We start from the raw sequence: 26,468 nt of genomic DNA on the forward strand, positions 1-26,468 counted from the left end.
ATTATTTCACTTCGATGCGTTGGTGAGCTCCAGGCTTTAGCCTTGAATAACTTTCTTCCAGCTCCACAGGGGACATGGTGGTTCTACACACCAGCCCCAAAGTTGTTGCTCATTTTCACCTAAATCTGTTGAATTGCCGTTTTTTTCCCACAGCCAGATTCACTTGCGGGAAGGGCTCTCCACACATTTGATGTTAAAAGGGCCCGTATGTTCTTTATTGATAGAGCTGAAACGTTCAGGAACCTAAAAAAAACAGCTTGTTGCTAACCAGTGCTAAAGTGCTTGTGCTCATTCTGCTAATCATGGCAACATTGGCTCATATTCACACAAAACGGTTCTAAGCCGGGGGGTCTCAGGGAGGATTTAAAGACCACACAGGGTTTGTTCCCCAATAGCAAATCAAAAAACAACACGAAACCCTGAGGTCTATGGATGCAAAAGATTAAATCATAAAGTGAAGTATAGAAACAAACTATGCCCAATAGAATATTATTAAGGGCAATCCCTTGTAGGACGTAATCCCTCACTCACCATAGGTGACATGCTTCATCATTCGGGATTCTCCTCCCAGAGGAAAAACCTAGTTCCTCTGGGGGCTACAACCACCTCTAAGAGGGAGGAGCTCAGGGATGTTTTCAAAATACACTAGAGGATAAACTAAATCCACAAATGATGAGCTTATTGTATGAGTGAGGGGTGCAGTGCAAGTAAACAGTTAAGTGAAAATGGTGTAGTTAAAACTAGTTCAGGAACGGCAGGCGAATGTAAGAAATATAACTGTAAATCTTCCACAGCCGTGCAAGACCAGGATTAAAATCATGTACACCTCCAGTCAAAGGATTATAGATTGTGGTGATCAATAAGTCATGGTCGACATGTTTCAGCCATAGCGCCTCACGAGAGGCTAGGCTTTCATCAGGACCGCTCAAGCTTCTGCACAAACAAAACTGTGTGAAAACCACACAGGTAAAGGATACACAGGACACACGCGAACTACTTGATATGTGTCCGTCAGTAGTACGTTTCACCTTCACCTAAAAAAGAAAACTAACTTGGTGTCAGTACATCAAGAATAATGATGCACTGTGCAAAACACTACGACTGCAAATATAATATATTTCAAACATCAGACTCACTCACCCGTTAAGACTGGGTGAGTCAATAACATCCACCTGGCACCCGCTCAGGAAAGGAACACCGCTCTAGGAAGAATACGGTGAAAATCACTAATAATGAAACATTTGGCGTACATATTATGAAGGCGTATAGCATAACACCTCTGCTACACAATCATGCCAGAGTAAGTGAGACACATATTCTATTTAAAGGGGAGACTGACAAATACATCTACAAAAGGTGCTGTCATATGAGACTCTATTAGCGAGAAACTAAAATGTGTCCTCCTGCAAAAATAAAATGTAAACCAGTAAGATTCTTGTGAAAAAATGAAAGCGAACCACAGCTATGTGACATGAATGTTAGACCTTACAGCCTTGGGGTGGTCTTCATCCAGTAGTTTGCCTCCCATTTGTTTGACCTTGTTTTTGCTGCCTTTAGGACTCTGTGGACTTTACCATTGCTAACCAGTGCTAAAGTGCTTGTGCTCATTCTGCTAATCATGGCAACATTGGCTCATACCCAATTGGCATATTTAATTTACTTCTAAGTCCCTAGTAATGTGAACTATGTGTTCCCAGGGTCTGTAAATGAAATGCTATGAGTGGGTCTGCAACACTCATTGTGCCTCCCACTTTAGTAGCCCTCTAACCATAGCTCAAGCCTGCCATTGCAGAGTCTGTATGTGCAGTTTACACTGCCTTTTTATACATATAAATCACCCCTATGGTAGCCTCTGTCTAACCCAAAGGGCAGGGTGATATGTATTTAAAAGGCAGGACATGTACTTTTAAGTTTTACATGTCTTGGTAGTGAAACACTCCCAAATTCGTTTTTCTCTATTGCAAGGCTTATTTTTCTCTTAGGATAACATTGGGATTTCCTTATTGCATCTTTTGTGTAATTCCCAATTGTGAAGAGAGACTCTTCAATTTTGGTGTCACTGGACTCGCAATTTAAAAACACAATTTATGGTGAAGTTGGGTTTTAAATTGGTCTGGCAAATGCCACTTAGAAATTTCAGTCTGGGTTGGGTGACAGCTGGGTGTTGTGTATTCCCCCTAAGTAGCCAAACATAAAGGAAGCTTAGGTGTGCCTTGATGGGCCATCCTGGGAGTTGGGAGGGAGGGGCTGGGCACTGACTCATACTTACATCTACATAGACTGTGTCCTGTCCACACACAGGACTGTTTATCCCCCTGTAGTGAGTTTGGAGCCAATGCAGATAGGCAAGACCCCTGTGTGCTTCATAGCTTTCTTTGATGTCTCCATCACTTTAAAGGCACAACTGGGTATAAGTACTGGACCCCTTACACCATGACTTTAGTACACGTCTGGACCTGGTACCACTCTGGCAGTCCTTCCAGCAGCTCAGCAGTTCTTCTTCCTGGCAGTCTGCTGGACTGCTGCTTTGCTGGACTCTTGCCTTGCTGAGCTACCCTGCTGCCTGCTGTTCTCCTGTCTGTGTGAGAAGAACTGGACCGGCAGCACTTTAACCCAGAGTGACTCCAGGAGCCTGCTGGCTTGCCTCCTGATAAGTCTCAGGGATACAAGACTTCTAACTACCTGCATCTGGACTCTGCAAGCTGTGAGCCTGCCCTGCCATTTGGTGCCTCCCCAGTTGTGGCCACTTGGAAGTGAGATCTAAGGTGCTTTCTCAAACCAGCCTGTGCATCATCATTGGAACCGGCTCATCCTTTCATTTGCCTGAAACGGAGCCAGCGCATCCTCTTCGGAATTAACGCATACTCTGCTGCAGGTGCAGTAACTACACATCTCATTCAGAACCAGTTCATCACACTTGGAACCAACGCATCGCCTACATTGCATTGAGAATCTTGCCGCAGTTCACCCACTGTATGGCTTGACACCAACACATTGCTTCGGCTGCACCTCGCATCTTTTTCGAAATCAACGCAAACCTGGATCGAGGTACTGTTGTTCAGTGGACCTAGGTGGGTCACTGTATCGACCGTGCTGCATCGCGGTCGGCCTGAACTTTTGACTTTGCTCCGGTCCAGCGTGACCAGAAAGCCCATTTAACCGCTTATTGCTCCTAACTGCTATCACAATTTGTTTGATAATTCATCTCACCTTCTACTTGTTGACTATTTATTGTTTTGGTCTTGGTTTATAAAATTATTCTCTACTTTTCTAACCTGGTGTGGAGTCCTTTTGTGGTGTTGCATTGTGTTACTGTTTGAAGTGGATTTGTAGGGGTGCCCTGCTCGTGCAGGGGCACCATCACACTTATAACCAAGCACCCTGCCCTCCGGACTAAAGGGCCTGCCTTAAGGGTGACTTGTAGGTTTTGAGTGCAGTGTCCTCAGATCTAAGAAAACTCATCTGTCGTGAGAAGTGCAAGCACCATCTCACAGGCTGCATAGGCGGGCCTGTAGTCTGAGTTTAAGTAGGCTCTCATGGGTGGCACAGTACATGCTACAGTCCATGGGAGACCCCTGGCGTACCTATGCCCTGGGTACCATATACTAAGGACTTACAAGGGTACACCATTAGCCAGTTGTGGAGGTACTAATGTACTTACCAAAGCCATTTTGAGAGAGAGCACAGATGCTGGAGTCCTGGGTAGCAGGATCCCAGCAAACTACAGTCAAAACATACTGACATCAGGCAAAAAGAAAGGGCTATCCATAAAAGAAAGATCCTACACCTTAGCAATAAACCAACAGAAAAGTGGGGCTAACCATAAAAGAAAGATCCTACTCCTTAGCAATAAACCAACAGAATAGTGGGGCTAACCATAAAAAAGATCCACTTTCTTACACCTTAGCAATAAACCAACAGACAAAGTAACTTTAATGTCCAGCCTAGTTACTTTCAGGGAAAGAAAGTACTTTTGATCACAGTTGTACTAATACTACATAATGCATTGCATCATACATTTTACTGTTCCTGGGTGCGATTGGACTTCGTAGCAATAAATTCCATGATTAACCCCCAGTCACTGGGCCCTCCTCTCTGGCAAATATATAATGTTAGAAATTGGGTCTCTAGTTGGCAGAGGTTTGCACCCTGTCCAGGTAGGGATCACAATCCTAGTCAGGGTAAGTCTGATACACAACCTAAATGTACTTGTGCTCACCCTCTGGTAGCTTGGCACAGAGTGGTTAAGCTTAACTTGAAAGTCAATGTGTAAAGTATTTGTGCAACACTTAAGTTACGGTAGCACAGTGAAAACACCACAAAGACTCCACACCAGTGTTGCTCAAATATGAATTTTCCTTTGAAGAAATGAGACGAGGTGTTTGGCGAAACAGAAACTGTTCTACCACAGCAGTTCCTTCACACAATGAACCCTCGTTTGGTGTGCCCCTTCAGATTACAGGACAGGTCCATGACCTCACATAGTCGGAGGCATTTCTGAGTTTCTGTGCGCACGCTAAGTTGTCATGACGCCAGGGTCAAATTAAACCTGTATAACAGATTATACCATGCCAACCATTGGCCAAGTTTCTATGAGATGGCGTTTTGAAGTGATTTGGACAGTAACAATTAAGATAATATTTTATATCTTTTGCCAATTGCCCTTAAAAACTGACTAGTAATTTGAACTATATTGAATATTTGAACTATTTTCAGATTCCATTTGCCAAAGCAGAATTTGGATTATCTGTTAATCATTGTTTTGGGTTACAGTGGGCTAGTTGAATATTCTCTGCAAGTCGATGAAATGGAAAATTATCATGTTATTTTATTGTTGTGTGTAACTTGACCGCTACTCTTTGTTTGGCCTACATGAAATGTTAGTGTTATCGCTGGATGTTTCTAATATTTTCTGGGATTCATTGAATAGGAATGATGGAAAACAAATGCTGTAGATGTTTCTATGGAAAGCTTGTTATTTGAATACTTCTACTTTCTATATTTAGTTTAGATAAAGAAATGGAAGAAAGGAAGCAAAAAGCCATTGAAGAGGTAAAGTGCTAGCCACATTTTGTTAATAATTCATAATACTGGAATTCTGTTGTGATCGTGTTTTCAGTCCCAATAATTGTGTACCTTAGCCTTTGATTTTTTAAAAATCCTGATGAAAGCCATGACTGGCTTTTCCGAGGTTGCTGGAAAGGAATTTTTTAACTGGAGTATACCCATTGCTGTCTTATCTAGGGAGGCATATCTAAAAGAAAAATATACATACAGCAAGGTCCTTGTGGCATGCTCGTGCACGTTGAACAGGCATAATCTATATATACACACACACACTACTCATTGTGTCCAGTTCTGGGGAGTGGATGGTTTCTGTGAGCACCTGTACAAGTGGTGGTAGGAGAAATATGCTGTGAATAATTTGGCTGCTGGTATTGCTCTGAGGAAATTGTGCATACTGCAGTCCTGTAGAATAAATTTCAATGATTTGATGAAAATGGAGGCACTGTTTCTATCCTTAAATATATATATAACACAGGGAATATTTACTGTGTAACTTCCGTCCTGGAATATTTTGAGTAAAGTTGAAAATGCTTCAATAATTTTAAGAAAGTGTTGAAAAGTTGTAATTTCCACATTGTGGAATGTGCTGCCCTGAGGCTGCTGGCCAAAGTAAAAAAAAAACATTAAAAAAAAAAAACCTAGGAATACTTATAAGTACCTGCAACTGGACTCAAGACTTTTGAACCTGTGGAACTTGATGACTCTTTCAAACCGGATAAAAAAAATAATGGCACTGTGGGGAGGAGTGCTTATACCGCAGATCATAACAAAGCCCACTTAGAACACTGAGTCGATAAGGCTCTTAGAGCCAAGTCCCTGAAAAAGTATGATCAGTCTTGTCCTAAAACTATTCCCTAATAGGTCAAGCTTTGCTCTTTTGAGGGTAACACTGGCTCAGTACTTGTTACCTGGTCTGATACCTCTTAAAACTCAGAGAGCCCAAACTGCTTGCTCAGTATTGTAGGCTACACCATTTATCGAGAGAGGGGAGTCCTTTCAGCTGTTACGTGCTGCTCATGCTAGACCTTTCCTTTAGAGTTTATCTTGAAGCGCTTCTCAGTCAACATAAGAAGGAGAACCTAGATGAGAAGAAAAGACAATGGTGAAGCATGGGTGAGGTTTCAATTCAAGGCTTCCTGAGTTTTTCCACTGGCCTAATTGGGTATGAAAAATCATTCTTTTATTCCTTCATCTGCTATACCCTGGAATATTCTGATAAATGTAAAGGTTTAATGACCTGTTGCTCCTATCGCATTTAAAAAATGCAATGAACATTATTGCTGCCCGATGCAAAAGAGGATTTTGCTACTTCACCAGTGGTAAACACTTTCTTCTACTTTTGAAGCTATGGAGATTACTGGTTCCATTTTAAAATTACTCTTTCCAAGTCCTATCTGGATACTTTGAGTGAAGACCCCAAGTCAATTTGGAGTGAACAAACTAAGTCTAAGATACAAGCCCAGCAGCTTGGTACTGTTACTGTATGCAATCTGATCTCTCGGACAGTTGATTAGCCTTTAGCTGTAGTTGAAAACCCAGCCAAGAAAGCCTTGATCGGAACCTGATAATGGTACAGGTTCTCACATAGAAATTAATTGGCTTGATTCTTCAGTATTGGATCTTTCATAGATTCACATGCTTGAATTATTCCTCATTGTTCAGAGGGGAGTAGAAGTAGTGTTAGAGCTGGCACCATTGGCGTTGGTCTCCCCTGCATTTTTTTGCCTTTGCCTCCTGTGATTTTGCTGTATGTTGGACTTTGTTTTGCTGGTCTAGATGCTTTGGGCGCTTTGACACTGCTGTTCAGTGCCAAAGTGCAAGTGCTCCCTTTGTAAAATGTTATGGATTAGTGATTCCATGATTTGCATATTTGACTTACTTACCAGACCCTAGTATAGTGCACTGTTGTGCCCAGGGCCTGTTAATCAAATGCTGCTAGTGGGCTGCAGCACTGATTGTGCCACCCACAGAAGCAGCCTGTAAAATGTAACTCTGGCCTGCCATTGCAGAGCCTGTGTAGAGTCTGGGACTGCCATATCCACTTGGCAAGTGCACACACTTGCCAGTCCCTAAACCTTCCCTTGCCTACATATTAGTCACCCCTAAGGTAGGCCCAAGGTATCATTGTGGGCAGGGTGCAGTGTATGTGAAAGGTAGGACATGCCATGATGTGTGTGGCATTTTCTGATGTGAAATACTGCCACTTTTGTTTTTCACTATTGCAAGGCTATCTGTTCCCATAGAACAAAATGGGGAGTTTGTTTATAACATCTTATAAACATAACTGACCCTGGGAATATGGTAGGAAAATAAAGTTTAGTATGCCTGAACTCTGAATGTTTAAAGTGCATCTTTTAGTGAGGGTGATTTTTAGATTGTTTGAAAATACCACTTTTAAAAAGTAGGTATTTTCTTGCCTAACCATCCAGTGTGCCTCTGCTAGGTTTGTGTATTGCATGTCTGTCTATTGGATGACCGGGGGCTGGAGAGGGGCAGTGGTTTAGAAGTCTGAGTCGGGGCAGGGCTGGATAGACCTGGGCTGCAATTAGGGGTGGGGGGAGGAGATTTCCTTTTCACCTGAATGTGCTTGGTCAGCCTTTAACAGTACTGTCTCCACCTCCTGCCAGGAAGCTGCACCAGTGAGGACAGGACTGGTTTTGGCTGGGTACAGACACACTGCCTTCAGAGAATAAAGGATGCGTGTATAAAGAGGGGCCCAGACCCCAGACTTTTAGATCACTTCTGAAAAATCAAGAGGAACCTTTGCCAAGGAGAAGCTGAGGTGTAATACTGCCCCTGTACTGTTTGCTGCTTGGGGTTGGCCTGAATTGGCTGCTTGCTGCCAAGGAAAGGAGAAAGGAACTTTGCTGCTTGCTTTGCCCCCCTGCTTGAAGAAAAGATCTCCAAGGGTTCAAACTGAACTTGCCCCCTGAACTTGAGGTCTCAGGAACAGCAAAGACCTCACCATGTCTGTGTGCACAGTCTCTGTCGCCGCAGACTAAAAGGGTAACCGACTCCGTTGCAGGATTCCGTGTCCTGAAAGCACCGCGGAGAGCCAACACGTCGCTTCGCAACACAACCCTGGTTTCACCGACTCGATCAACGAGCCACTGCTTTCACCGCGTCCTGTGGGCACTGCACTCCTCAATGCTTCGCTACACGCTGCAAGGACGTCACCGACTCCATCGCTGCCCGACCGGAGCATCGACTGTTGCCGCACCGTGACCTGCCAGCACCGTCACGAGCACAGTCTCACCCTTCAACGCAAACTCTGGTCTCACCGACTCGGTCAACGATCGCTGCCTGCACCGCATCGTGAGGACACCGCCCGCCACAACGTTCCGCTTCACAACACGACCGCGACGTTTGCCCCGACCAACTCGTACCGACGTGTTGGTTGCAACAAGAAAGGTACTGTGGCCGAGCCTGTCGGCGCTTTAGCTGGCCTGTATCGACGTGGTCAGTTGGAATTGTCACTGTCTTATTAAGTATCGCGGTAGCCCCAGGAGCAGCTACCGAGTCGGAGGAACTGTGTTTTATTGATTTTCCTGCACTTTAAAGGTTATTTAGCACAAGTACTATTTTTCAAGAGTATTGTATGTTGGATTTTTAGCGTATTTGGTCTTGGTGGTTTACATAAAGATTTACTAGTTCTCTAAACTGGTGTGGTGTCATTTGTAGTGTTTCACTGTTACTGTGCGTTCATTAATGCTTTACACACTGCCTCTGATAAGCCCAGCTGCTCGTGCCAAGCTACCAAGGGGGTGAGCAAGGTTTTTTTGGGGGGGGGGGGGGGGGGGTTGTGGACTTTTTTTTGTTTGTTTTTTAAGTGTTTCCCTCTTACCCTGACTAGAAGCAAGGGTCCCTATTTTGACAAAGGTGTCTACCTCTGCCAACTAGAGTGCCCCATTTTTAACAAGTAGTGTATATATAGCTTTTAATGGCAAGCCACTTACTTTAATAGCCTATCTACCTCATTTATGAAGAACCAAACTCCAGCCAATCCGATGAGGGCACTCCCTGCACAGGCATCTTCCTGAGCTGTTCTACTGCACGTCGGGTGAAAGGGAGTCCCTGAGCTCTGCTCAGTTCTTCAGCTACTACCATGATTTGGATCATCCAGATTATTTCTGCGTTTTCATTTCGCAGCACCTGGCACTAACCTGAGGGGAACTGTTGAAAAAACGACTTTTCAGACCTTGTGGGACCTGTGGAAAGAAGATGCTACACTCTGAAGACCTTCACATGGCGTGGATCTACCTTCATTCTGCCTAGAAGGTAGAGGACTGTCAAATCTGTCTAACCTTTTCATCTAAAACTTTCAAAGAGAGGGGAGGCTGTTATTTTGAGTCCAGAAACATAAATCTAAAACCACTAATTTCTGTTGAGGAAGACTGTGAGGATTCAGTTACCACATAGAAAAGGTCAAAGAAAAGGGAGTGGCAGCGCCAAGGGTCACCGGAGGTGCACAGAAAAGCCATAAAATAGACTGAGTCTTTAAAAAGCACTTATAGAGAGAGAGACCTCCTCAGAAGTCAGATCAGAGCCTTCAACACCCTCTTTAGCCCTGGCATTACATCCTGAGAAATCCTCTTTAGGACCAGTCATGGCAAAATTTATACTGGCAAGGAGTCTCCGACAGCTGTGCCAACTCATTTGGGGTAGAACTTGTTGATGGCACAACTGGCAGCAAAAACAGTAGACAAAACTGCAGACGAAAGAAAACAATGGTTGCACCTTAAACCGCAAGAAACCAGAACCTTGTTGACGATACAATGGATGACTCGATCGAGGATTGACAAATCAACATGAATGTTACGCCCAGAACATACTTCACCAAGCCAGCTGTCTCCTGCCGCGCAGGACCCTTCCAGGAGTGATTAGACATGCAATAGGTTCAGATAGAAGGCTCTAAATTCACACCACCTATGATAAAAGCTCTTCCTTGGCGAATAACATCCGACAATCTCATTGGGGTTCATGTTCTTGTCCCAAATCTAATTTCAAAATACACTTCTAGAAGGTTGGGGGGCTCATTTGCAGGCTCTCCAAATGAATGGGAAATGGACCCTAACACAATCAAAAATGCACATAAACTTCCTGTAGCTCAGAGCAATCTTTCTTGCCAAGAAGAAAAGGTTCTCCAGTGTAGATACGAATGGACAACACAACCATCATGCACTACCGAAACAAACAAGGAGGCACAAGATCTCAGAATGGTATCTCTCACGCTTAAGAACTAAGCCCATCTATTCTGAACACAATCTTCCAACATTGGGGCAAGCCAAAACTAGATCATTTTGCATCTCAAGAGAAACGGAAATGCTGGTTTTACGCAAGCTGGGAAACCTCACGAAGGGTCGTGGGAATACGTTTTCGATCACATGGTTTGGGATCTTTGCGTATGGTTTTTCCCCTGATCCCTAATACCAAGTCTCCTTTTAAAGATGAAGAGGAAACCGTGACTGATGATGGCGATTGCCCCACGGTGCCTTAGACAATGGCCGTTCACAAAATGTCTACTGTTGTCAGAGGAGAATCGATTTCAACTGGAGCCTTGGAACGATATGCTATTGATGAACCCAACTTCTCTACATGTATTGGCCTGGCTCCTGGATACCATTCGCTTTGACATTTAGATATCTCACAGGACTGCAGAGATATCCTTGTGAGAGTCAGATTGGATAACTCTAACAAAATATCGACCAAAATGGTAGCTATTCTGCTTTTGGTGTCAGAGGTCAAAGATTCATCCTATATTATTGCCTCCAGAACAGGTTATGTTATGTTATTGGAACTTTTATAGCGCGCAGCTACCCTAGGGTGTCCCGGCGCTTGCTGTAGTTCTCCCAACACCCAGCAACGAGAGGATCAAAACAACCATGTTTTGAGCGCTTTCCTAAAGGAAAGCAGATACTTCGAATTCCTCAAATCAAAAGGAATCTCATTCCAGGCCCTAGCCGACCCTGCTACAAAACTTCTCCCGCCCCATCTAGCTTTCCTAATGATAGGGAGGATGATAAGTTTTGCTCCCAAGGAGCGCAATGATCTTGCTGGTACATACCAGCGAAATTGTTGTCTCAGATGTAGAGAGCCTGTATTCTGCAAAGCGCGGAAGACTAAACAAAGGGCTTTAAATAGGATACGCTTTACAGGTAACCAGTGGAATTTTCTTATTGCGCCGGAAATTGGGGTAGACCTCGAAGTGCCCGTAAGCAGCCTGGCTGCTGAGTTCTGGAGCATCTGGAGTTTACGAAGATTACCCTCCTGTATGTTCAAATAGAGACCATTACAGTAGTCAAGGCGAGACAAAATCAAAGCTGTAACCACTGTGAATTTACAATCCGAAGGCAGAAGCGGAAGCACTTTCCTCAGGCTCCTAAGAATGTAAGAGGTGGTGGAAACTACCGCATTCACCTGAGCTTGCATGGAGAGGCACTCATCCAGCACTACACCCAAATTTGTGACTTCTCGAGGGGACTGGAAGAGTACCCATGGTCTCAGGCCACCAACTAGGAGTCCAGATATTGGCATTATTGCCGAATAGCATCACCTCTGTCTTACTTGCATTGAGCTTTAAACAGTTTTGAGACATCCAACCTCCTACCGCCCCCATACAGTCATGTAGCCTTTCCCCTGACGCCCTCTCCTGGCCTGGTAACATGGAGATTACAATTTGAGTGTTGTCAGCATAAGATGTAAGACAGAAGCCGAACGATTCAATCAAGGGGGCCAGAGGAGATACATAAATGTTAAAAAGTGTAGGGCTAAGGGAAGAACCCTGTGGAACCCCACAAGGAAGTGAAAAGGGGTTCGAGACAAAGTGACCCAAAGCCACTGACTGTCGTCTGTCGGAAAGGAAGGACTTTAAGAGAGACCAAGCTTTATTCCGTATTCCACAAGCCGACAACCGGTCCATCAAAACACCATGATGGACCGTGTCGAAAGCCGCAGAAAGGTCAAGAAGGATCAGCACTGCCTTGCCACCTTGATCCAGCCCTCTCCTAATCTCGTCAGTAGATTTGAGAAGTGCAGTCTCGGTACTGTGCCCTTCTCTAAAACCAAACTGGGTGGGATCCAGGACATTGGTGTCACGCAAAAAGGCACTCAGCTTGATATTCAAATGTTTTTCCACCAGTTTCGCTGTGGTAAATATTTCGTTACCGGTACTATTTTTTATGCGGTAAAGTCTTAGTGAGAATAACTCAGTAAAAATAAGAGGCAGAATCCGTGGTATTAGAGGTTTTAAAGGGCTTTATTCCTATACAAAGGAATCCAATTCGAATTGTGGGCCTTCTGTTCCATCACCACGAAAGTTCAGGAAGGAAGGGCGCATATATTATTGACAGGTAATCATTTTTATAGAAAAGGCATTACAGTGAAACGGATGCAAGAGGCGTGACAGCTGATAATACAGAAAAACTGTGCATACGTAATCACTAGAGGCGTAAACATGGGTGTAACTAAAATACGTCATTAAACATGATGTCACAAGTGGGTGGATCCATAGAAGAATCCTGCAATGTCAGCAGAAATATTTGGCAGAGATGCGTGCGCAGCCGCATGACGTGTGATTGACGTGCAACTAGAGAGTGAAGGGGACTTGACATTTAGCTCTACATGTGGAGACAGAAGTCTGGGGTTATGTCAACCTAATCCCAAATCATATCTAATATCCTATGTTTAAAGAACTGTGTTATCCAAAAAGAGAGGCCTCTTAGGATCGAATCTTATTCTATACTGACTATACTGACTGTTAGTGCGTGTACAAGCGTCTAAGTGTCTACACTAGATGCGAGGGGGTAGGAATATTCCATGGTAACGGGGCTATGAATTACTTGCATGAGGACAGCGAGGCCTGGCCCCTTTGCACGGTAGCTGGAGGAATGTTTACCTAAACTACTAGACAGGAATGCATCGGGTGAGGAGTGAAGCAGATAATCTTGAAGGTGAAATACAGTTTTTGGCAGGGAACAGGCTGGATCAGGCACCGTTAGCCGCGCAGGGAGTAGGACAAAGTTCATGGATACAGATGCCGGCTCGGACTGGAGCTTTCAGAGGCAGAAGGCAGGAAAGGCTTGATGACAGAATTCGGGCCTACTCGCCTGAGTCTGTAAAATGTGGAAAGTGAACCACATAAAGTCGGTGGCCTTTCATACTTAGGAATGGAATATCTGACCCATTCATGGCGGATCTGAAAGAGGACATGTTGACGGTGGACGCACATATATTTGCGTCTTCGAAACTGGAGTAGGAGGGAACATACATGTACTTATAGCATGCACATGGAGCCGTTGGGGTCTACGATAGGGGACATAACTGATCACAAAATTCATATTTCCTCATTCCCTCCTTGTCCCCTACGGACCCTCAGGAGATATCGATCTTCATCAATCCATCGATCTGTTCATATAGCATCATTTGTTCTTCTTTCTTCTTCCGGGATCTTGAATGAAAACTTGGAGGTGGGATACACGATGTGGCACATAGACCACAAATCGCTGGCCCACATTGTAGACATAAGCAACAACTGAATAGTATGAGGAGGCCAATACCTAGGAAGGATAATATTCTCCATCCCCAGGCTGACAACACGCCCCAGAACCAACCGGACCAAGTCCAGGTGCCTGGACTCTGGTGTATCTGGCTTACAATCTTATGAAGGCGAGTTATGGCCTTATATACTGACGGTGAATTTTCTGGTATGAAAATGCAACAACTTGATCCGATGACCCTACAAGCTCCGCCCCTATCGGCCAGGATGACGTCAAGGACAAGACGATTTTGAAGCACAACAATCCGCATAGCAGACTGCTCTTCTGTTAAATTGCCTAAGGCGGAAATAGTTTCGTTCACTACTGCTTCAAGGGTTCTGGTTAATCTACGTATCAGCTTACTATTAGTGACTGTACCTATATAGGGAAAGAAACCTTTATTGAAATCTGTGTATTTTTCCCATGCTGTTTCAGTATAATCGACAATTGGGAGATCTCTCTGTTGTCTATTGTGTACTAAATGGGTATTTCTATGATAATCAGGAGGAGCTAAGAAAACAGGTGGCAGAAGGAATGCTATGTAACAAGTACCATCCCAATCTAGAGGTAGACATATATATGCGGTCTGGCCACATATGAAGTAGGAATGATGAGAAGCTCTAAATGTAGACTTGCCTTGATCACTGAATTTTATTACAGTGGTGCATTTACTATGGCCCATGTGTATGGAACCATTCTTTCTTATACATAATTCTCCTTTTACTGGGAATACTGACATGGCGGGCAAGATTGGTGTAGCTTCAGATTCAACGTTCAGGATCATGAGGTTAAGTGTAAAATTACCTAATCCATATACTTCATTTTCTAGATCAGTTCCTGTTCTTTTGGGAAGTCCCTCCTTGTTAGGGTAGCAGACTTTAAGTAAAACCAGGTTCAGGTTTCCCCATACCCAGTTGTCTTGATAAACTGCGGAATTTGAATCTAGGGAATTAATCAAACTAAACCATGCTCCACAAGAGCCATTGTGTGTGAACGGATATGGAAAGAGGGGCAAAACTCCCTTATAGTTCTGATAGGGAGGGAGTCGGCCACATATCCAACAATTTGTGGCATTGCTGGTTTGATGGGAATGATGTAACATACTAATGAATGTGTTGTTGCGCAGCGCAAATCTATAGGACAACTCATGCGGAGGAAATTCACTAAAAGAATGTTCTGCAGTTATATTGTAAGCATGTTTAAGAATAGGGTAATACATATGCAATAGTATGCTAAAAATAATGATCAGAAGACTTAGAAAAAACAGAATTAATAATGTTACTGTACAGTGACTACGAAGTGATTTACAATACGCATGCTTTTTCAGCTCCATTCGCTGATTTCTTTCTCTATTCCGGTCTAGAGGATACATGTCAGAGACAAATTCAACCGATTCACCTTGGAGAGGACTTAAACAATCAAATTGTCTGACTTATTAGACCTCAATTTTAGTTTATAAATTTCTGAGTTCGATTGCTCAACCAAGGGGAGCTTTGAGTCTGTCTTTGAGGGAATACAGGGTTGTGTATCTACACTGGGTGGTAGTCCATAAAATTTCTTGATATGACTCGAGTGCAACCACCCTTTGCGACCCTCAATCTTCACGGCAGTCCTTGTGGTGAGTAGAACCAACTTCGGTGACTTCCACCTAGGATCCAGTTGGGTCTTCCGGTCAAAGTTCCTGACCAGCACCAGGTCACCAGGAACCACGTCATGGGGCTTCACCTCAGTATTATCGGGAAAAGCTGCGGATACCTGTGAACGACAAGATTGTAGTGCAGACATCAAGGAAGCCAGGTAATCTGTCAGCATATTACAGTCAACGTCAGTGATTTTACGAGGGATAGGCGTCCCCCACATATTTGGTGGTCTACCGAAGATCACCTCATACGGAGATAGCCCTGTTCGAGAATGTGCTACCATTCTCATGTAAAAGAGCGCAACTGGTAAGGCTACTATCCAATCGACTCCTTTTTCTCTACATATTTTGGACAATCTAATTTTCAAAGTTTGATTATGGCGTTCTACGAGACCTGCTGCCTCGGGATGTCGGACACAGTGAAATTTCCATTGATAGCCTAATAGAAGGGAAACGGGTTTCATTAGTTCGGATGAGAACGGCTGGCCGTTATCTGAGTAGACAACACGTGGTAAACCGTACCGTGGGAAGAATTCTCGAACTAACTGTTTGGCAGTAGTCGGGGCAGTGTAATCTGAAACCGGGTATGCTTCTGTCCAACGGGAAAGAGCACAAACCACTACGAGAACATATTTGAATCCTCGACATCGTTCCATCTGGATATAATCCATCTGGAGGACTTCAAAAGCATGATCGGGAGGTTGAAATCCACCCTGCTCTACGGGGATGCTTTTACCTGGATTAAACTGACAACATATCATACAGGTACGAACTTTTTGTTTTGCTGCGGCTCGCAAGTGCTTGTTGAACCAAATGTGTTGAATACTGTCTAGCATAGCTTTTTCTCCTAGGTGCGCTGGACTATGTATTGTGTTAATGATGACTTGGACCATTGAGTCGGGAAGAAACCATATAGATTTTTCCTTCGTCATCCATCCTTGATCCGTTTGGATCCCTCCTAATTCAGTCCATTTCTTTATTTCTTCTGGTGTAGCATGTGTCTGTATGTCAATTACATCAAGGGCGGGATCCTTAACTGTCATGCAATGTGTTGGTGTCGGAACTATTGTCTTTGTCATGTCAGTTGTGTGAGTCTGATTCTGAGCAGTCTGTTTAGCTGTTCTGTCAGCTAGGTCATTACCCTGAGAAATAATATCGGTAACTTTTGTATGGGCTTTGCATTTCATAATCGATATTGCAATAGGTAGATGAATCGCATCTAATAGGGTTTGAATGAGGGGTCCGTGCTGGATGTGGGCACCGTGAGAAGTTAAATAACCTCTCTCTCGCCACAGTACGCCGAAGTCATGGACGACTCCGAATGCATAACGTGAATCTGTGTATATGTTGACTTTCTTATTTTTGGCTTGAATACAGGCTTGTGTCAGAGCGATGAGCTCTGCTGCTTGAGCTGACAAAGTGTTAATACGATTTGTTTCAATGACTTCAGTGTCTGTTGTGACTGCGTAAGCGGCCACTAACTCTCCTGTACTTATTCTCATACATGACCCATCTACATACAATGTCAAGTCTGGATCTGACAAAGGGATATCTGTCAAGTCTTGTCTGGGTTTCGTCGTGATAGTAATGACTTCGACACAATCATGTGCCAATGGATCTGTTCCGCTCACTGGTAACAGTGTGGCAGGATTTAACGTATTGCAACGTCTGATTTCTATGTGTGGTTGAAACAATGTTAATTCATAACCGGTGAGTCTCGCTATAGTCAAGTGTTGTGTTTGTGTGCGGTTCAAAAGAACCTCTACTGCGTGTGGTACTTGTACTGTCAATTGATGTCCTAACACTATGGCATCGCTTTGTCTGATTGCTAAAGCTGTTGCTGCCACCGATTTCAGGCACGCAGGAAGAGCCTGAGCTACTGGATCTAATGTACTAGAGAAATAAGCACATGGTTTGTGTGATCCTGCTTGTTCCTGAGTGAGTACTGACAAAGCAGTACCTTCGCGTTCTGTAACGAAGAGTGTAAACTGTTTATTGTAACATGGTGTTGCTAGGACAGGTGCTTGACATAAAGCTTTCTTTAAACTTTCAAAGGCGTGTGTATGTTGAGTCCAAGGGAGGACAGTCGATGTGGCTGCCTCCTGTGTTGTCAACTGGATGAGTGGTTTTGCTAGGAATGCATATTGAGGGATCCACTGCCTACAGTATGAAGTGAGGCCTATAAAAGCCCGTACCTCCTTTTGTGTCTTGGGTGGTGGCATGTTAGCGATTAACTGGATGCGGTCGGATGTAAGCTGCCTTCCCTCCTTGGACAGCGAGTGCCCAAGGTAAACAACTCGCTGGACACAGAATTGCAGCTTAGAAGGGGACACCTTGTGCCCTTTGTCGGCCAGAAATTTCAAAACCGTCAGACGCTTTTTCACATTCATGTTCGCTTCGGGCGGTGATCAGCAGATCATCGACATATTGAAGCAAGGCAGTGTTAACTGGCATGTGGATACTGTCAAGTTCTCGTTTCAGTGCTTGGCTATAGATGCTGGGGCTTTCTGTAAATCCTTGAGGTGCGCGTGTGAATTTAAAACTTCGTCCATTTAAACTGAATCCGAACAAATATTGACTTTCCGGATCGATTGGGACACTAAAGAAAGCATTCTTGAGATCAATTACAGTGAAAAACGTTGCTTCTGAGTCAATAGCTGTTAGTAATGAAGAGATATCTGGGACCACGGGGTATTGTGGCACAATACATTTATTTAATTCGCGCAGATCAATAACTAATAGATATACTGGTGGAGCGTTTGGATCCGTTCTTTTAAGAATCGGAATTATCGGAGAATTACATACATTGGAGTCAGTTTCGACAACCACTCCTTGTGCAATGAGCTCGTCAATGATTTGCAGTAAAGCCACAACAGCATCGGGTGGTAACTTGTATTGTCGTATTCGTGGTAGTACTATTCCTGTTTTCAGTGTAACTCGATATGGTGTAATGTTCATGCAACCAACATCAGTGGGGCCTTGTGCCCATAAATGTATAGGTAAATTCTGCAGTCGGTGATCCATGTCTCTGGACACGTAGTGACCTTTAAAGTCACGTAAAAATAGTCGTACTCCTTCCGGAGAACAACATATTATAGCTCCTAGAGCTTTCAATGTTTTTATACCTAACAAGTTTTCTGGACATGATTTAGTAAGCAATAAATCTGTAGTACGTGTCAATGGACCAATCGTAAGTGGAAGAGGTTGTGTTACGTCATTTATTATAGGTTTTCCTGAGAATCCAAGGGAAATATTTTGTGAGCCTGAGAGGGGTGCCCCTGGAACTTCACTGCGTCGTATAGTCGTTCTGCTTGCCCCTGTATCAAGTAAAAACTTTCTGTCTTCCCCTAATAGTTCACTATGTACATAAGGTCCCTCTTGGTCTACAGGAACCTCAATAAGGGGTAAGCCAACTTCCCTCTCTAGGCTATCTCATGAGTATCGCTGATAATCGGGATAATCTGCTTGTGCGTATTGATACATTTGTTGTGTTGTCGCTTGTGTTGCAGCAATAGGCTGCGCTTGTGGTGGTGCTACGGTCTGTTGTGGAGCTCCCTGTTGCGGAGCTAGTCGTTGCGGAGCTAACCTAGGTTGTGCATGTTGAGGTATTTGTTGTTGATTCTGATCCTGTCTAGGTGGACGTGGTCTCTCCTGGGTTCTACCTGTAGCAATATTATGTTTCAGGACTGGACAATCGTGTATATAATGACCTGGTTGTTTACAATAGTTGCATGTCCCTTTCGTAGGACCTGCGGAATCGCCCTTTTGATGACCATCGGCTGGAACTGACTGTGCAACAAGCATTTTCATTTTTGTATCTTTCATACGTCTTTGTTCGTGTTCTTGTTCTTCTCTAATTCTATTGTGATGATATTGTAACATCTGTAACATCTGTGATGGGGTATTACCTTGCCAGATACTTTCGAATTTCAATACTCTATTTTTAACTTGTAGCAGAGAATTTTCAACTAATTTTGTCACGAACAGATGTGGGTATGACTCACTACTGGCTTTTATGCCACTATTTATACCAAAACATTTTTCAAATCGGGAATAGAAATCACTAGTGTCTTCGTCTGGCTTTTGTTTACAGGCTGAGATTGCACCCCAGTCTTCCTTTTTCGTAGATAATAAACGTGGCAGTACCTGTATTAGTAATCCTGCTAGTGCTGTAGTCTTTTCCCCAAGCCCTGCTCCTGCAGCTCGGGCCTTTTCTTCGTTTTCTAATGCTGTCCAATCTATCTTTTGGTCTCCCACCTCCCATTCTTTTTCTTTGAGTTTTTCATAAACACCGGCGGGTAAGAGGACTTTTAATATTTTCATAATGTCGGGGTAGGTATACTCTCCCCATGAGTAACATGTCTTTTATCTCACGGTGGAAACCTGCTGGGTCCTTATCATGGCTGGGTACTACTTTCTTCATTTCTAATAATTCTAATTTAGTTATAGGTGTGTACACAAACACGCGTGTAAAATTATCACCGGCACCTCTTATTGGGTGTACTTCGCGTAACGGGTTCTGTCTATCTATGTGATACATTTTTCTTCCCACGATGGGAACTGGAACGTGTTCTGGGCATACGAAATTTAAATATTGGTTTCGGGATTCTAGAATTTCCTTAATCAAATCAGTACCTGACCCTCTCCATATATTCGTGAGTAGTTCTGTCAATATGTCAGGTAAGGGTCCTGGATCGGAGTGTTGGCTTTTATATAATATAAGGAGGTGTTGAATCATGTATATACTAGCTAAGCGCTGTTCATATGGGTCTAGATTCAGAAACGTGTGTGTAAGTACATCATCATTGTATTCGCCGGGACTGTCAGCCCATTGTACTGCTGACCTGGCTAATTCTTGTTCGTCCATGGAATCGAGCATGTGGTACCCCCTTCGATCTCGGAGTAATTTATCAGCGGCCTGGAATAAGTGTTCAGGGGATTTTGTATATAGCATAGGGTTTGTAAAATGTCTATTATATTCTGGACGTATTGGACGTACCGGATCATTAAAACCTCTGGTATTATTATGGGGTCTTCCTCTACCTACATAAGCTATCGTTTCTACTTGCTCTGACTCTTGCTCCTCCTCTTCTCTGTTCAGGTTAGCGGCGTCTACCTCTAATCTTTCTTCGTGTATTCGTTCTACTTCTTTGCGGATCTTTCGGTACATAGCGACTATACATAACTGTTTATCATGTCTCCCTTCTGATATATTCTGGCCCCAAGTGACAAGTTTTTGCATTTCTTCCGGATTTACCCCAGGCCGGTCTTGATTTCTGATTACACAGTTTATGAGGAAACGTAACAGTTGTCCTTGTACCTCTGCTTTCTGGTACTCCATGGCTCTGCTAATACTTTCAGGACCTCGCCCTGACTGGACAAAGTGATACATATTTTCTAAATGTGTAGCCATTCCTGGTAGCTTCGTTAAATATATTGCAGCTCGTCGAATACGTAATGATGACAGCAGCATTTCGTCCCGTTTACCGGGCACAGGATCATATCTACAATCTACTAGAAGTTCCTTAAGCATGTCGGGAGTTGCTAGTTTGGGCGTACGTTGGAGGGCTAAATCTCTAAGAGTCTGTTTATTTCGCGGCGGAGTGGCAAACATGTCTGTCGTACCTCCTGTAGCACCGTCTGAGGTGCTAGGCACGAAAGGATTCGTTGGGCGTAGGATAGATATTGTAGATGCGGGAAAAACTGTAGAGACGGACGGGTCTGTTGGAACTTGTGTAGGAGTTTGTAATTGCGGGGATACAGACGGATGCTCTTGGTGTTGAACACCATCGGCAAGCGATGTGGGTGGTATGGCATTAGCATACTCTGGAGCTGCGTCATCCAAATAGGACGAAAGAAAAACGTCCTTTGCTGTTTTGGGATGTGATTTGGGATGTGCTTTTATCGGAAACAATGGAGGTGGCAAGTCTTTTGGTATTTCCTGAGTAGCCTTAGGTAACCCTTCGGCCAGAAGTGGATACATACCATTCATAAGAGTGTTTCTTTGTCTATCTACTTGTTCTGAGTTTACTCGGGTACCTTCCTCAAGTAATAGATTTTCTCGAGTTTTATTTGAATTCTCTCTACCTTTCTCTTCCTGTCTGTGTGCTTTTTCTGTACGTCTGTATGATTCTTTACGCCATAATTCAATGGCATCTTTCTGTGACTGTCTGGCTTTCTTTTTCCATAATTCTTCTTCTACTCTCATGATGCAATCTGTATCCCAGGTCCCAGCTGCGGGCCATCTCTGACTCTCTGGTAATTCTTTGGTGTAGTCCACCCATAAATCAAGAAATAATACGGCATCTAGACCATGCTTATGATAAAGTATCCTGGAGTGTCCCTAGGTGGAATGGGAACAGCTTCTTCGAGTACCCCTTTTCTAGTTTTGATCTGTCTTAGTTTCGAAAAGAGCGGCATTTTTAGACCTTATTACTAGAACACACTTTATACAAGAAAACACAATAATGAACAGTCATTCACACCACAATATATAGAACGTATTTAAAACATTTAACGCTTAACAGTTTTACGAACAATGATAACTAATAGAAAACTAGTTACTGACATTATACTGACACTAGATGATACTTATTTATATGCAAAACATACTATATATACTGCTAAACAGTACAGATACACTGCTAAAACAGTGCAGACCGGATTTGTGTACCCAAACCCGTCTTGACCGGCACAGACTATGTGCACGTTAAATGCCTCCCCGGTAATGGTACTCACCGGGTAGCTCGGAACGGAAGGCCTCGGAACGGAACTGAAACTGGACCGGACTGGACTCGACTCGACTGGACTCGGAACTTCGGAACCTGGTGGGACTCTGTATACCTCGGATCTTGCTCTCTCAGCTAGGCTCTGGTCGTGATACTTCGCACTTCTCACCGCCTCAGTCGTCCCCGCTTGGCCGGAGGGAGATACAGGAAATCCTGCAGGTACGCGTTTTTTTTGTCCGTTCAGCTGTGGCAGGAGACCGGGCCTGCAACGCACCGCCGGCGCGTGAGATGAGAAAGTGTCCCTGTTCGGGCGCCAATTTATGTGGTAAATATTTCGTTACCGGTACTATTTTTTATGCGGTAAAGTCTTAGTGAGAATAACTCAGTAAAAATAAGAGGCAGAATCCGTGGTATTAGAGGTTTTAAAGGGCTTTATTCCTATACAAAGGAATCCAATTCGAATTGTGGGCCTTCTGTTCCATCACCACGAAAGTTCAGGAAGGAAGGGCGCATATATTATTGACAGGTAATCATTTTTATAGAAAAGGCATTACAGTGAAACGGATGCAAGAGGCGTGACAGCTGATAATACAGAAAAACTGTGCATACGTAATCACTAGAGGCGTAAACATGGGTGTAACTAAAATACGTCATTAAACATGATGTCACAAGTGGGTGGATCCATAGAAGAATCCTGCAATGTCAGCAGAAATATTTGGCAGAGATGCGTGCGCAGCCGCATGACGTGTGATTGACGTGCAACTAGAGAGTGAAGGGGACTTGACATTTAGCTCTACATGTGGAGACAGAAGTCTGGGGTTATGTCAACCTAATCCCAAATCATATCTAATATCCTATGTTTAAAGAACTGTGTTATCCAAAAAGAGAGGCCTCTTAGGATCGAATCTTATTCTATACTGACTATACTGACTGTTAGTGCGTGTACAAGCGTCTAAGTGTCTACACTAGATGCGAGGGGGTAGGAATATTCCATGGTAACGGGGCTATGAATTACTTGCATGAGGACAGCGAGGCCTGGCCCCTTTGCACGGTAGCTGGAGGAATGTTTACCTAAACTACTAGACAGGAATGCATCGGGTGAGGAGTGAAGCAGATAATCTTGAAGGTGAAATACAGTTTTTGGCAGGGAACAGGCTGGATCAGGCACCGTTAGCCGCGCAGGGAGTAGGACAAAGTTCATGGATACAGATGCCGGCTCGGACTGGAGCTTTCAGAGGCAGAAGGCAGGAAAGGCTTGATGACAGAATTCGGGCCTACTCGCCTGAGTCTGTAAAATGTGGAAAGTGAACCACATAAAGTCGGTGGCCTTTCATACTTAGGAATGGAATATCTGACCCATTCATGGCGGATCTGAAAGAGGACATGTTGACGGTGGACGCACATATATTTGCGTCTTCGAAACTGGAGTAGGAGGGAACATACATGTACTTATAGCATGCACATGGAGCCGTTGGGGTCTACGATAGGGGACATAACTGATCACAAAATTCATATTTCCTCATCGCCGGTAGGGGAAGGCGCGAAATGGACCGAAAATTGTTAGGATCATTCATATCCAAGTTAGGTTTCTTCAGCAGAGGAAGTACCGAGGCTTCCTTCCAACGTTTTGGAAACTGCCCAAGAGAAAACCTAGCATTGTAGAGAGCCGTCAATGTCAAAGCTATGGGTTCCGGTGCCAACTTTGCTATTGCCACTGGGCATGGATCATAAGGTGACCCAGACTTCGCAGTTACCAGAAAATTGAGGGTCTCAGGGTATGCTATAGGAGGAAAAATATCCAGAGTGGATTTTAACTCCAGACAGTCCGTCGGGCCTGAATTAAAGCTAGCCGGGTTCTTAAATGTATTGAAGATTATAGCCACTTTAGTCTGGAAAAAAATAGCAATTTCCTCACAGAAATCCCTCGTAGGCGTAAGAAGGACTGGCAATGGGTGCGCTAGCCTAGTTACTATTTTGTAGAGTTCCTTTGTGGAATTACTTGCAAGTTTAATCTGTTGTGAGAAACTCTCTATTAGTTTCCATCAGCAAGTGTTTGTAACACAAAATACTTTGTTTATAAATTTCTTTAGCAGATGGAAGATAGCTCTTCCTCCAAGCCCGTTCCAACTGTTTACATTTTAGTTTTTTGGCTTTCAAACCTAGCGAGTACCATGGGGCTGTGGGTTGTAGCCTTTTTGGGACAATTTTTTGGGGAGAAAGACAAACCTCCTCAATCCAGGCTGTATAAACAGAGGCGGCTTCTTCAACTTCTAAGGGGAGGGGTCTCTGTGTGGAGAGTAAAATATCCCTAAGATCATTTTCTTCAACATTATTCCAAGATCTAATTTCCTTAGGCGAGCCCCCCCCCCCCCCCGGCAGGGGCTCTACCCGGATCTTTCAGGCCCATTACCTCGAACCTGATTGCGTAGTGATCAGACCAGGCAAGAGGAAAGATATCAGTGACCGAGAGCTGTGTGGAATTGGAGAAGATCCCATCCAAAGTATGCCCTGCCTGGTGAGTGGGAGCCCGCACCAGTTGTTTGAACTCCAGACTACCCATGAGATCAAGCAGTTTTTCAGTGTCTGTTTCCCTGTCCAACTCTAGATGAAAATTAAAATCACCTAGGATGGTAAACTACTCCATGGACAAACCCTCCTCAAGAACAGCTCCCACCTCTGTTACAAACGGGCTCCTAAGACCCGGGGGTCTATAAATTAAAACGCCCCTAAAGATGTGGCCATGATGGAGGGTGAAAGCAAAGGACAAAGCTTCAAAGCAGGAATAGACGATTGTATCAAAAGTGGCTTTAATGAAACTATCGTAAATCACGGCCAGCCCTCCACCTTTCTTACAAGGTCTGTTTGCGGTATAGCAAGAAAAACCAGGAGGTGTAGCTTTCACGAGGTCAGGACCCGAAGCTTCATCCATCCAAGTTTCCGTAATGAAGGCTATTTTAATGTTATTATCCTCCATTAATGTTGCACACTCGACACTGTGTTTGACCAATGAGCGTGCATTAATTTAATAGGCATTGAAACACCGCCGTAGTCCTGCCATTAAATAGATTTGAACCAAATTCCCGGACTTCTAAGCATTTTGCCAGAACCAAGTTCTGGCAAAGTTGTCAAACAAGCCGGGCACAGCCGAGGTGTGAACCCCGAACCAGAGCCAGGTGTGACACAAACACAGGCCGCCTAGAAGCCTTGTTCAAAGCTCGTAGTTGCCTACTAGAATAGCTCAAATTAGTTGGGTCACCAGGAGAAAATTGGCCAGGGGTTTTGGCGCATGGCGCGGCACGAGCGCAGACTGGCTTGCCTTAGGCGCGCCTTCGGCGCGCGCTTGCGCCATGCGTGTTTAAGTAGGGACGAGCCCTGAAACGCTGGAACACCGACCACCTCTCCTCCCAAGATGCCGGCCCCTGCCGATCGTAGCAAATCGGCAAGGGGCTGTACAAGAAAGCAAGAAGTGCCAAGTGCCAGGTAAATGTGGTGCTACCCCAATTAAAAACAGTAAGTGTGTCCCTAAAACTATAGCAGCATAGGAAGTAAAATTTTTTAAAATCAATGAAATAATACCGCAATGATTGGCGCAGCCAGCGCTTCTCCCGGCTCAAGCCTCAGGAGATAACAGCGCTGCGCGCACGCACCATGCGTGTTTAAGCAGGTCTTGCCATATCTATGCTCTCTGGCTTGATCAGACCTGGTTTACTCCTCTTCGATTGAATTACATTTCAAGATACAGAAGGACTTCCGAATCACCTTCGTTATGGTCTAACAGGCTGATAAAACACTTCCTTTTATTCAGAGTATTCCCTCCGAAAAAGGCGCCTCAGCCAACCTGGCGACTTAACGCAGTACTATCACAGTTAATGAAGAGCCCTTTCAAACCTATTCGCAAGGCAGAACTCACGTTCCTAACATGGAATGCAGCCTTAATGATAGCTGTGACATCAGCCAGAAGAGGGAGTGAGATGCTAGCGTTTACTATAAAGGAACCGATCTTACAGTTTAAGGAGAACACTGATTCTAATAACTAATCCCAATTTCGTTCATTAAGTTCAGACAGCTGTTCATCTGAACGTTATGACACTAACATGGGTTAAGAGACAAAAGGAAGTAAAATTAACTGCATCATTTCAGTGGGTACCTAAAATTATTTTTATGCTTTATGGAGATCTGCTGGCTGTACTAGATAACTGAAAGCACGCATGCATTTTTCTGTTCTGCTTTCTTTTTTATATTCCCAAAAAAGTGAGCATAGGATATGAATCTTATTATCCATTTGGATAAATCCGATACAGTGTTTTAATACTTTTAGCGGTGTGAATTGAGTGAAAAAGCGCAGCATTAGAAGCCTTTTGGATAGGCAAAATAGGTGATGTGGCTTGCACTTTCTGCTGCTCTTGTATACCCATCAAAACGTATGTCACCTATTGGAGTTTAAGTGCCTCCATGGAGAAAAGTGGTGGCTTGTGTGAAGAAAAAACATGCCTAGCTATG

The 26,468-nt window shown here is 43.9% G+C and overlaps 1 protein-coding gene across 1 annotated transcript in view; it reads left to right on the plus strand.

Moving 5' to 3' along the window:
• The window catches only part of BORA (BORA aurora kinase A activator), a 380,772-nt gene that overhangs the window by 128,040 nt on the left and 226,264 nt on the right, over positions 1–26,468 (plus strand). Inside the window, exon 4 of the mRNA XM_085621999.1 lies at positions 5,007–5,052. Within this exon, the coding sequence (XP_085478125.1) occupies positions 5,007–5,052 (46 nt within the window). The remainder of the gene's footprint in view (positions 1–5,006; positions 5,053–26,468) is intronic.

This window comes from Triturus cristatus, chromosome 8 (genome assembly GCF_964204655.1).
Source record: "Triturus cristatus chromosome 8, aTriCri1.1, whole genome shotgun sequence".
NCBI lineage: Eukaryota > Metazoa > Chordata > Amphibia > Caudata > Salamandridae > Triturus > Triturus cristatus.